This window comes from Octopus bimaculoides, unplaced genomic scaffold, assembly GCF_001194135.2.
Source record: "Octopus bimaculoides isolate UCB-OBI-ISO-001 unplaced genomic scaffold, ASM119413v2 Scaffold_181030, whole genome shotgun sequence".
In the NCBI taxonomy this organism is placed as follows: domain Eukaryota; kingdom Metazoa; phylum Mollusca; class Cephalopoda; order Octopoda; family Octopodidae; genus Octopus; species Octopus bimaculoides.
This window is the reverse complement of record NW_026439423.1, coordinates 22,340-36,016: the sequence shown is the minus strand read 5'-3', so window position 1 is coordinate 36,016 and position 13,677 is coordinate 22,340. Positions and strand designations below refer to the sequence as shown.

General features: G+C 37.5%; 1 protein-coding gene across 2 annotated transcripts in view; it reads right to left on the bottom strand.

Annotated features, from left to right (window-relative positions):
* Nucleotides 1-1,147: 1,147 nt before the first annotated feature.
* Nucleotides 1,148-13,677, bottom strand: part of LOC106881960 (uncharacterized) — a 21,090-nt gene continuing 8,560 nt past the window's right edge. Inside the window, exons 2-7 of one of the 2 annotated variants that reach the window (XM_014932492.2) lie at nt 7,725-7,887; nt 6,997-7,053; nt 5,838-5,979; nt 4,962-5,071; nt 4,534-4,563; nt 1,242-1,410 (exon numbers count right to left, since the gene is read on the bottom strand). In XM_014932492.2, coding sequence (XP_014787978.1) covers nt 1,277-1,410; nt 4,534-4,563; nt 4,962-5,071; nt 5,838-5,979; nt 6,997-7,053; nt 7,725-7,878 — 627 coding nt within the window. In that variant the 5' untranslated portion in view covers nt 7,879-7,887 and the 3' untranslated portion in view covers nt 1,242-1,276. Of the gene's footprint in view, nt 1,411-4,533; nt 4,564-4,961; nt 5,072-5,837; nt 5,980-6,996; nt 7,054-7,724; nt 7,888-13,677 lie in introns of both variants that reach the window. The other variant, XM_014932493.2, reaches the window with a different exon arrangement.

The window sequence follows — 13,677 nt, the reverse complement described above, 5'->3', positions numbered from 1 at the left end:
TAAGATAAGCTGACGATTCGTCAATGGAATCAATAAAAACCAGCTCGATTATTTATTGATATATATATATATATATATATATTTCATTTATATATTTATGTGTTTCAGCCAAGTGGCTGCGGTCATGCTGGTGCACCATATATATATCAATAAATAATCGAGCTGGTTTTTATTGATTCCATATATATATACACATTTATATATTTGTATGGACAAATTTGTAGATTATAAAAATATAGCATACAAAGGAGGGGGTGGTGAAATAAGTGGTTACAATGTTGAAACAACTACAAGCTACAAATTTTTTTTTTTTTTTTTTTTTTAATTAGGTTACTATTTGTTATACTGAAATATTTTCAATTACTCTTTGCTATAGTTACCGTTTTAACATTCCAAAAATGACCAAATTAAAAGGAAAAAAAAAAAAAAAAAAAAAACAACTCAAAACTTACAAAAGATGCCTCTGATGATGATGATGATAATAATAATAATATAACAGCTTAATTAGGTGATTAACACTATTAACTAGTCTTATTATCTACACTAGGTCATTAATTATGCCAAAATGCATGTTCTAGAGTAAGAAAGCAGAGAGGATAAATTTAAACTTTACCAGATAGTTGTCTATTGTTAATCAGAAGTAAATTAACGAGCTAACAATTAACAGAAAGATTCCTTAACATCAGGTAAAGAAAAATAAAGATTTTTTTTTTAAACAAAAAGGTGCAGTTTTTTTGAGAAATCTAAGCTGCTGTCTAGGTGTGCACTCTTGTAAATACAATAAAAAAAATTAAAAGATGGAAGTAACTATATTATATACGTGACAACTAGAATGGTTGGTATTATTATTATTACTATGACGATTGCTATTATAGAAGCTGGTTAAACTGTCAGTTGCAAGATTGCTGCACCCAGCTGAGTGACGGCAAACAGCAGACTCACAAGTGTACAGTAAATAGATGATGATAATAAAAAAAAAATGATAATGCTTAATACTTTCCTAGACAGATAGATAGATAGATATATGTATGCCTACAGTAAACCATAATAGAAGCATTTGAGTATGAACTTAACTGCGCGTCATAGAGACGAAGCAGATGAACAACAATATGTATAAACATATTTATATATATATATATATAGAGAGAGAGAGAGATATAGATATAGGATAAGAGGGGTTGGTTTGGTGATGCAGCTGTCCTTGACTACATCAACCACGACCAGCACCATCAAACAAATTTATTAAAAATGTATAAATATGCGCAAGTTTGAGAAATTACCCCTGATTCTGGTCTTCCTCATTAAGTGGGATCACCACATTCCGGGCTTGCGGGAACAACGCCTGCACCTCCTTCACTGTGACTCCTTGGGGAATGTTGTTGACATAGAGGGAATAGTCTTTCTTGTTCCCTGAAATTGTCAGGTGCTCACGTATTGGGGACAGATCGTCATCAACAATTTTAATGATGATGCAATTAATACATTAATTTTATTATTAATTTTTTTTTTTTTGCGTGTGTGTGTGTGTGCGAGCAGGAGTATGGGAAGCTCAAGGCTACATCAACACCTGTCGACAGACACTCAACAAACGTGAAGAACGAAATGCTAACAAATTTTTATCAAACTGTTCAAAACAACAGTATCGGCATCAGCCAAACTTTCTAATTCCTGTCAAGAGACAGAAGGAATTCAATGAAATTATTATTATTATTTTTTTTTTAAATTAGATTTAAAAAAAAAAATTTAAAATTATTTAATGTATTTATTTCATTATATACACACAGAGATACCAGAGGAAAAAAACCCCTCCCTCGGGTATCATTCAGCAAAGATTGGAATAAGCAGGCAAGGACAAGATAGACTTCCCGTGCTTGGAATCTCGAGCCTTTTGAGTGACCGGCTCAAAAATGATGACCACCCCCTTGTAAAGGAAAATAAAGGGTTATTATGAATAACCCACCTAGTATATAGCAAATTGTAAGCCTGAGTGTTTCAAACAACAGACCCCAAAATACATCTATATATAAATATACATACACATATGTGAGCATGTATATATAAAAATATATACACACACTAAAGGAAAATAGCTTCTGCAAATTCACCCACAGGAGCCGGTGAGGAAATTTACTTTACTAAAAAATATCTTACAAGCAAGAGAAGGGATCAAGCCGGCCCTTTAAGCCATTCCAATCTTTGACAGTGCAAAGTAGTACAAAAATTTTCCTCAACAAATAGAAGAGAAAACTCCCCCATGGCAAAATAGACTTCAGAGCTAACAATAATCAGACAAAGAGATTGGATTATCGAAGAAGACAAAGCACCTGCCATTTTCAGCTCCTATCAGAAACAGAATTTACTGAAGAAGCGGAAAAATTCAGGGAACCAGTTCTGTTGCTTTTTTTTTTCTTTGTTTCTTTTCCACATAGCTAAAAAGGCGAGCAAACTGGACAGACCCTCCTTTGTGGTCGTGTCAAAAGCCTATCGAAAAAAACTGCCTGAAGATCTTTTGGGACAGGGAGAGAGAAAGAGAGAGATACAGGAAAAGGATAGATATATGTAGAAGCAGTTTATATATAATATACATACATTAGACTAATTTACCATGAGAGACACCCCCAAAAAATACTTGCCTGAAAAAATGCATGTCTCTACAAAAAAACTTCCCACTCTATATTTTGAAGGATTCTAAAGTATTGGGACAAACCAAATTTGAAAAAAGGGGCTATTTGAATTTGGAATATCACATCTTAAATATATACATTAATTGAAGTTGTAATAACTGACTGTCTACACAAAGAAAATCTTTAAAATAACTTTCAACATTGCAAATAGACAATACATTATGGGACCAATATAGCTAGCAATAGAAATTGTATTAGATTAAAGATTTAAAGAACAATACTGTCAAGGGAAGGAAAAGAAAAAGTAAAATATGGTGTGTGATGCTACAAGAGAGAAGCAATAATAAAAATGGAATTGGTTGTTTGAAGTCATTGTTGGATGGGACTCAAGATTTTTTGAGTGGCCTCAGTCAATGAGACAAATCTCATTCTGACATGGATGAGGACTCAAAGAAATTCAGAACACAGCTGCGATTTGTGTATCATCACGACTGGTTAACGTAGCTACAGCTGGTTGTTAGCCCGCTTGAGGAAGGAGGGTGTAGGTTTGGAGCCGGAGCCAACAGCCCTGCCAACCCTTATTTTCTACATTGCTAGCCAAATATGTGGAAGTTGTTCTGGTAAAGAGAAGGGAGCAGTCACCAAACATTGCTTATGAGGCAATGTAGTGAAAACTGGATGGAAGTTCCAACATGGAATGACCAACCATGTGGCTGGAAACAGAAACCAGGACATCTGAAACCAGACTCCCCGAGGGAGACAGAAATGGCAGATCAGAAGTCCTGGCAAGCAGCAACACCGGAGGGAAATTGTAATTTACCGCCAAAGATCAAAAACCGATCCCTAGTTGGCACTTTATGCCTTACAGGGTGAAGGGAATTAAAGACGATACTAACCCCTAAATAGAGAGGGCAACAAATTTACATTGCTTCTCCTTTGCAAAGCATTACACATTTCAAAATATACAAAATAGTGAAACAAAACCTGCCCTACCCACCACTGGAACTTAAAAATCTTTTCCCAACAATAATAAAAAACAAACAACACTTGGCTCTTATTATTCAAGCCAATAACATTCTTGCCATAGCTAAGATCATTGCAGGAAAGGACTGGCTGGTAGTAGGAAAGGGATTACGGGTTGTGAGGTCTTAAGGAATTTACCACCGACACTAGAGAAACTAGTGAGGGTTAGTAAACCATCCTAACCACAACTAGTATTATTATTATTATCATTGATTAAACAATATAATACCGAGAGCCACCACTAAGAGCTGTACATTTGTTTTCAAGAGAGATAGGCAGAGGGAGACCACACAGACTCCCTTTGTTGCAGGGGGTATGTTTGTCTTTTTTTTTGTTTTTCCTTTTTCTTTTTGGTACGTGACAAAAAGCACTGCTACTCTCCCAAGCCGTAGACAAGTGCCCTTGTCTACGACGGTTTGCCGTAGCTAGCACCGCGCCACATACAAACATAATTTGGCAATGAGGGGGAAACTCCATTGCAAGACAAAATTTAAGCTGTCGTACTGAAAATATAAAAGTGAAAAAAATTACAAAAGATGTCTCGTTAACAAAACATTTCTATAGACATCAAGGTTGCATTTTTAAGCATGAGAAACGTTAAACTCAACAGAAATTACAAAGGGCCAGTAACTAGCAGCACTCAATTTAACTAAATACATGTGCTTATATATAGAAATATATATATATATATATATAGACAGATGTACAAATATATATATTATACATGGGTTCAAATTGACAATTGGCACTAAACCAATTATTTTTCTTAAAAAGAAATTTTTCAATAAATGCATCTTAAACAGCCTTGACTGATGAAGGCCACTACATCAACTAGTTAATAGCAGTAGGGACAAATGTATTTGCTTATCAAGAGGCAAATCCATACCTTTACCATCTTTATCTTTGCCATCGTTACCTGCAAGAAAAAAATTTCCGATTCAGCAAGCTTGTTTGATTGAAGAAGAAGAAAAGGTCAAAAGACGATCAAACATTCATTGGACCTTTCTTTCTTTTTTTTTTTTTTTTTTTTTTTTTTTTTTTTTTATTATATTGCATGGAGTTTTAAATACAGAAATTCTAATCAAGTGGTGGCCACCAATTATTGTTATTAATCTAGTAAACAAGCCAAGCCCTTAACACACGGCGCCATGAAATGCCACGGTACCATGATTCCAAGGGTGGCACAGAGGATTAGAGAGGCAGGTGATATATGCGAAGGGAAATATATTATGATCATTAGGTGAAACTAGATATTCTAAATGTGTTGAGACAAAAACCACCACCACAACGACCAGGACTGTAAAGACAACTCACCCTCAGTTGTAGGTTCATATTCAAAGGTCTTCCCATTGATTTCCATGGGCATCAGCTTGTTAAACACAACCTCGGCAGCTTCTTCTGAAGGAAACTTCATCCGCATGAACCTGTAATAGATTAGGGGGAGGTAATAATCTTTCCTATTTGAGGTGAAAGGCCTGAAGCCCTTTTTTTTTTTAATGCCTGGATCAGGTCAGGTTTTTTGGGGTGTGGGGGGCAGGATTTGGCCAGTTTTAAATGTCAAAGGGTTATGGACGGAGTTTGATTACACCAACTGCTAACCAGTGCTTATTTCACTGGCCCTCAAAAGGCTAAAAATGGTGAAGCTGACCAAGGCAGAATTCTGTCAGCTTGCCCTTGCAAATTTTGAGAAAGGGCAAAGCTGATACAGAGGAATTCAAGATAGAATGGCCCTGGGAGCTCCTCTTGCTTTAATTGCTGAGTCACTATAAGAACTAGGAGAAGTTTCAGGTGTGGAAGCAAGGATTAGAATCGAAGGGCCTTGGAGGCAACCTAGCTAAAACCAAAGTCCGAATTAGTAGGAAGGTAGACAAACCACAAACCCCTTCAGGCAGATGGCCCTGCTCGATCTGTAGAAAAGGCGTAGGTAGAAACTTTGTAAGATGTACCCAGTGTTAGCTATGGACACATAAGAGGTGCAGCAATATCAAAGGAAGGCTAACTAGGAAGTTAGGGAACCTGTGGAAGAGGTAGACACAGGAAGCTGAGGCATTTTGCCCAGCATGCACTGCTAGCTGACCACCTCAACAACCACTAATATTTCATAGTACTTTTCTTTGACATGGGCATACAGCTGAACAACGACCAGGGCATAAAAACAAAAAAAAGGGAGAGAGAAATAGGGATACTTACCCTTTCCTAACACCAGACTTCTCCTTAATGTATCTGATGGTCAAACAGGAATCATCCCAGTAATCAGACAACTCGGACACAGCAACCTTGATGTCCTCCAGTTTTAGTTTATGAATTGTCAACAGGTTGGGGTATGGACGTCCTACAGCGACACAAGAAAAGAAAGTTTATTCACACCCACCCCTCTCACTGACGGAACACAAAAAAACAAAGTAAACACTCAACCAAATCTTCCGACACGAAGGAAAAGGCCATCCTTGTGCGACACAAATTACAAAATATTCTAAACAGTAAACTTTAAACATTAGGTGCAGGTGGGTCTGTGTCAGAAGTCACATGACCTTGGGTTCAGTCCTGCTGCATGGCCCTTTGACTGGAGTCTTATAATATAGCCTCAGGAAGGCCTAAACCTTGAGCGGATTTTGTAGGTAAAAACTGAAAACAAGCCTGTTGTGTGCATGTCTTTGTGACCCCGCCACTGCAGGACAACCAGACCATTTCAACGACACCTTTCACAGAGTGATTTATCTGGCCATTCTTGAAAACTTGCTTTGGTGCAACTTTCATGAAAATGGTGCTTCAGACTACTGACCGATGCAATGCATATTCATTCACGTTGATTAGAATTAATCAGGCATTATCTCATAGTTTTCAGATTTCAACAATGTGATTGCATCTTCAATGACATTGTTGGATCAGTTTAACCCTTTAGCATTCAGATTAACTCAAAATGAAATGCTTATTTACATAAAATTTTTAAAAATCAGATGGAAACTGAAAGAAGCCTATCATATATGTATGTATTTGTGTTTGTCCCCAACCATCGCTTGACAACTGATGGTGCTTACGGCCCTGTAACTTAGCAATTCGGCAAAAGACACCGATAGAATAAGTACTAGGTTTGCAAGGAAGAAGTCGTGGGGGTTGAACCATTTGACAAGATGGTGCTCCAGCATGGCCAGTCAAATGACAAACAACTAAAAGTTTACGTGGTGGTATCTTGAAGCGTCAAGGTGACTGCTTATTTTCAGAATGATATTGTAGAGCAGAAGTGGAGGTCTGGATCTGGCCAGTGTAAACCGACCACCACGACCTGCTCAAACATTTCCCACCCAACACAGAGCTTTAAAAGAAAAAGGAAAAACTCCACAACACTCACTCAAATTAAATGTATTGTCATCCTCTTCCTCTTTCTTTTCAGCATCATCTTTCTTCTCTGTCAAAAACGGAAAGGAAAACAAAATTAGACAAGAAGAGAAATCTTGTTCACAGGGAGACAATACCAAACAAGGGATAACTCAAAATGTCCTTATTCTTTAATCTAAACCAATTATAACATTATAGGCCTACTAAAAGATGTTAAAGTGATCTAAATTAAAACCTTTCAGGATTTTCATTGGAACAGGCAGTTGGTCCCTCTGGTGATGTAAAGCACTCATGTTGGTGCCAGTAAAAGCACCCTGCTGTCATAACCAGGCCAAATCAGACTGGAGTCTGCTGCAGCCCCCCAGCTCTGATCAAACCACCCTACTCATGGAATGATAATGTAGTACTTTAACATAAATATGGTAAGAAAAGGGTTTGAAGTGGTCTTCCATCAAAATTTCTTGTTAATTTATGTTCCAAACACCCAACTTAATAATGACTTTACTAAATTCTCTATTGCTTTCAATAGAAATATGCTAACAAAAGGATGAAAAGAGGGGGTACTAAATACTAGCCTCTTAGCTGGATAGGGGCCAAGAGAGAACTTAACAGAAGAGTCAAAGTTATCACTTCCCAATAATTATATTATTCAGTTGGCACTACAATTTGTTTATAAGACCTCACTGAAGAAAAACTGCAAGTATTGAAGGGTGTTGGGGTGGGGAACTAGAATTATCTTACCTTCCACATTGCTGTCTTCCATGGGAACATCACCTTCCACTTTCTCTTCATCATCAAGAGGTATGGTCCCAGTTTCCATATCTCCCTGGGTTACCTCTTCAACCTCGTCATCATCATCATTGACAATGGTCTGTTGGAGATCTTCTGTAGACATGTTTCTTTACTGTAAAAAAAATCAAAGAAAATATTCACCACAGGGTAAAAGGAAAAGCCCTAATTACAAATCAAACACCAGAATCTTGTCTATTGTAAAATATATACACAGGTCAAACCATTTTCCATGTAGGGGTAACACCCCCGCTTGCTGAACAGGTAAGCCACATTTAAAAAAAAGCAGAAACGAAGCATAGAAACACTCCCACAACACTCAAACTTCTTTCAGTTTCTGTCTACAAAATCCACTCAAAGTCTTACTCACCCCCAGTGTAATAGCAGAAGACATATGCCCAAAGTGTTATGCAGTGGTACTGAATCCATGGCGGGGGAAGCTAGTTTCTTACCCACACCGAGGTTTCAGTTTGAAAGGATGTTAATTCTGTGAATAAAAACGGGACATTTGCCATCACAATCCACAATACTGAAAAGTACACAACAGCTTTATGCTGGATACATTAACAGCACGGAGCACACACCTGAAAACCTCATTCAAAAATATTCATTTTAAAGAGGGGAGGAAAAGCTGAGAGTGAGATCTTAGATGCAATTCTTCATAATCCACACTACAGAAAACTTTTTAAATTTTTATAAAGTTGCTTACTGAGCCCATTTTGAACTATATTTTGTCTTGCATAGGTCAGATTTTTTGTCAACTTATGCGGAGAGTTCAGGCTAAATTTGACAATCTTATTAATTCTCCTTTCTTTTAGTTAATGAGTGTTTTCATCCTATAATCAAATTCACTCCAATCGCTACCAACCTGGTTGCTTCTTTCCTACTATAAGCACAAGGCCTGAAATTTTAGCAAGAGGGGGCTAATTGATCACAATTACCTCAAATGAAAAGCTACTAAACATTTCTGCCAGCTTGCTGTCTCAGAGCCATGTATAATTAATTTACAATTATGGAATCTAACACAAGAACGTATATAATTTGCTTATTCATCAGTATTTTCCAGACATCCTCCTCCCTATGCGAGGAAACAACTGGTGTAACTGTACTCCTTACAGGTTTAAGGACAGTTCAAGTTACCAAAGTGCATAGGAAACTCAAGATCCCTTAATACAACAGTATTATCAAGAACTTGGGAACGAAATGTCAGCAATAACTACAGAAGTGCCCCCACCCCCACCCAACTGTTACCCCACCAGTTCTCTGAAAAATGGTTTTTTAATGAAATTTTCAACAAATATATTCCAAATGGTGTGGCTTGTGATATCGGAATTTGATATGAAAATCTATGTATGTGCAGGGCGGAAAATTGGTAATTTTAATGAAATTTTCCACAAATAAGTTTCACATGACATGAAAAAACTTTCTTCAAACCCTTTAGCATTCAGATTACTCTATCAGATGAAATCGCTCATTACTAGAATGACATTGCAGGGTAGGTGTGAGAGGCCAAATGTAACAGGTTTGAACGAAACAAAATATTTGGGTCTGATAGGGTTGAAATAAATTCAGGTAGCTTATGTGGTCACTTAGTATGCTAGAAACAGCAAGGATCACAGGGATATATTCTAAGGCCTATATCGGATAATTTTCTTTCTTCAAATAATAGCAACAGGCTTGGAATATTTTCCTTAAATCCCAGAAAAGACAGGATGAAAGCCATATACAGTAAATTGGAAACAATTGTATAACCAATATATCGATGTCAAGATGTGTGATGTACCCGCTTGTTCCACCACCTTTTCCTACACCGAATTCCGATAAAATCATAACCTTACATTATCGGAAAATTTCAAAAAAAAAAATTTTTTCCAGGAAGTTAAGGGAATGAGGGAGTCACTGTCAATGTGCTAAGTATATTGGTCATGGCTAGTTCAACCCCCTCCTTACCCCAAGTCTAACCAAACACCACCATCACTAGTGTAGTCTTGACATATAGAGTATGGACCAAGAGATTCCAGATACGGTCAAGTGGGGGTGATAGAATTTTAATGCAATTCGGCAATCTGCACGGCGCAGACCGGTTGCTGACTGCGCATGTGTCAGCAGCAACAGCAGTCACGTGATGTTGCAATAAGCAAGCAAGCCAGGGAAGAAGTCTTTGTTCTCTCTTCACGAAACATCCTTTTCAAACATTAGCACTTTTACCTCGGAGGGGGGGGGGGATCGAGCAAAAACGAGGCGATGGGTCGGAGGGAGGGGTGGCTGGGAAGCTGCAACACCGCAGCTATGGCACTTAGTGGTGGTAGTAGTATGGAGGTGGGAGGCAGCAGAGAGGGGGGGAGTGGGAGACAACAGTATTAGGGAGGAGGGAAGCGTATTGGGGCAGAATATTACGATTCGAAAATTCAAACGACTGTCTATTGACGAAAACTACTATAGTGGGATATTATATATATAATATAGAGAAAGAGAGCTAGATAGGTAGGTATATATATATATACACACACACACGCGCGCGCGCAAGAACGAGAGAGAAAAGATGTAAAGACCTATTTAGATTATATGGGTTAATGCCGAGTGTAAAAAAAATTCCAAGTTTCATACATTCTTTTTAGAAACGGTCTAAATTTATAAATAGTTAAAAGCAGGAAGAAGAGAAAGCATGGGAGTAGGAGCACGTGTCTGTCTGTACGTCGCTCTCACACTTTCTTTCTCCCCTCTCGCAAACCTCCTCCCTCCCAGCAAGATAAGAGAGATAGCTAAGCTAAAGCTGGCTGCTTCGTTTGCTCCTGTTATTTTTAGGTCATCCTTCTACTCGGTCGGATTGAGGCGGCGGCGACCGACGTTGTTGTTAGCAGCAGAGCAGGCACTACTACTATCAACACTCACCACCACTGCATTCTACTACTACTACTACTACTATTACTACTACAGCAGTTAACTGGCTGCAACACCGCCACCACCAACCGATAACAACGCGTTACAAAGAAAAATACCTCCTTCCTCCCCGCCTTCATTGCCTCACAGTCTGTCAATTTTCAAATAATTCCAGAAAAATACAGTCTAGCTTAACCAACCCGAAATCTTATGAAAATAAACTAACCACATCATTTAAAAATAACCGTTTTCTCCTGAATAAACCTTAATATAACACAAAATAAAAAAGGCCGATATTGATGCCGACGATGAGGTAAAAATGGCTACTTTTATGACGAGAAATCAGTGTCATGTTAGAAATCACAAGAGCTGGTGCCGCTCACGTTTTCATACCGTCGGCCTTGTTATTTATTATAATAATAAAAATTAAATGTTCGGCGACACAGATGTGATAATGTAGAGTAGGAAGCTAGAAAATAAATTGATTTAATATTTAGTTTCACGCCAGATTTTCTTTTCTTTTGCTTTTAATTCATGGTGGTTGTTGGAAGAGCGAAACACGTTTTTATCTCAAAGCACGTTAAGCTGCCGAAGCCTTGTAGAGACCGCTGCTATATATATATATATAATTGTGTGTGCGTGTGTATGTATATGTGTGTGTGTATATATATTTGTGTGTGCGTGTGTATAATATCTGAGCAATACTTGTAACGACCAACGAAACCTGAAATTAAGAACCGCAGAATTCAGTTAAATAATGGCCAATTATATATATATATATATATGTATATATATATATATATATATATATATATATATATATATATATATATATATATAAGTTTATATATAAACTGAAAAATGCCTGCCTACAGATTGGTTGAAGCGGACAATAGTGTATGTGTATATATATTTATATATGTACATATAGACCAGGAAAGAGAATGACTATGGATATATAAAACAAAAAAGACAATCTGCCTCTTATTCGAAATGTAGACACATCGATGGTGGTGCTCCAGCATGGCCAGAGACGGGTTAAAACCGATAATAGAATCGCTATATTCCCAACTAGATCAACACATGTATCACATAAGATAACTCGCACTCTCGTTAGGTACGCTTAATTCATTTATATATATATACACACACACATATATATATGTATAACACGTGCACTCATTTACGTATGTGTAATCTGACACGTGATGGATGACTGATAGACAGACAAAAACATTCTATTTTAGTGAACAGAACCAAACAACGGCTATTGTGAGACAAGAGCATCTGGAAGCCTCCTCGCATCCCAAGGTCTTTCAGAAATGCTAGCAACAGCAGCCAGACCTCCTCCGGCTTACAGCCTCACCAACGGAAGATAAAGAACGAACGGAGATCTTGCCTGATCAACATTCTCTTCCTCTGAGTGTGTCGACATAACATAAAATGCAACCGCACCCATCGTGGGTCTTACGAACAAACAATTAAAACAATTTAAAATATTTCTTAATTAGTTTCTTATTGCAATCAGAGTTTAGTTTTTTTACTTTGTTCTTCGTGCCCACTACTGGCGATAGAGGAACAATACTCCCTCTTATCTACTTAGACACACCTGGCCTGGTTGGAAGCAGAGTTCTTTTTTTACAGGGCTTAGAAAAACTGAAGGACCCGCTGTAATAAGTGCGCGAACCCGAGACGGGGAATTGTGTTGAATAAAATCGTAATTAACTGATCCTCCTGTATTTTCTGTTACCCAAAAGCCAGGAACTTTGTGTGTGCAGGTGTGGCAAGTTTGCGATACTATTTAGAGGTCCCTAAAAACTAACCCTACGGGACCTGTGTATTTAAGTAGTGCCAACTTCCCAACCACACATCTCTGGGTTCAGTTCAAATCTGCGGCACCTATTACAGCCCCGAGCCGTCCAGAGCCTTTTGAATAGATTTGGTATACAGAAAAAAACCTGTCGTGTTTTTTTTTTATGTCCCTGCGACGTAGCGGTTCGGCAAAAATGACTATAAAAAAGCAGCTAAGTACAGGGGTTCGATTCATTTAACTAAAACAATTTAAGACAATGTCCCAGCAAAGCCACTGAAGATTTTAAATACGAACACACACACACACAGAGGCTTAGTGTAGTACTATGATGATGAGGAGGAGGCAGTATTTGATACAACAAAGGAGGAGGCAAATGCCGGTCTTCATGATGGACGGTTGATTCAAATTAATGGCACAAAAGTCACGCGAAAAATAGTGGAGGAGAGAGAGAGAAAATACTTATTTTTGTCATTTATCTCCATTAGATTTGCCATCCTCGCCATTTTATATTGTTTGAAACCATTTAAACAAAAATATCAAAACCCCACCATTATGAAAGAAAGGTTTGGGTGTTGCAGAACAAAAAAAAAAAAACCATTGTTCTCTATCAGGATTTGCTTTATCACCATCATCCACATAAGCTCATTGTTGACTACACATCAATTAAAAAAAATAATAATAAAAAATACACAGTACACAGACATATTTATAAAATTAGTAATTATACTAACACAGAGCACACTTCATATGGCTTTCAACAGAACAAAGAAATATTTAGTATCGATTTAACAAATAAACGCACTATCACACACACACACACACACAGATATACATACATGCATATACATACACACTTTCGTATCTAAAACTGGTCTATGCTTCTTGAATTTCCAAAAGCAACATTAATAGCAAGTAGCAGAACGGAATTCAATAGATAGGGTAGTGTGTGTGTGTGTGTGTGTGTGTGTATGTGGTGAGAGATTTGTTGCAGCCCAACAGAAAATTATATAGCCTAAGTAGAGTAATATATTCGACGAATTACAGACAGAAATATCTATATATACATATATATAACCTATAGAAAACTAGTCTAAAAAGGATGAAATCAGATGACCAAAATATACGAGAGCAGGCAACTAAGTACATATTACACACACTGCGCGCGTCTGTGTGTGTGTGTGTGTGTATATATATATATATATATATATATAT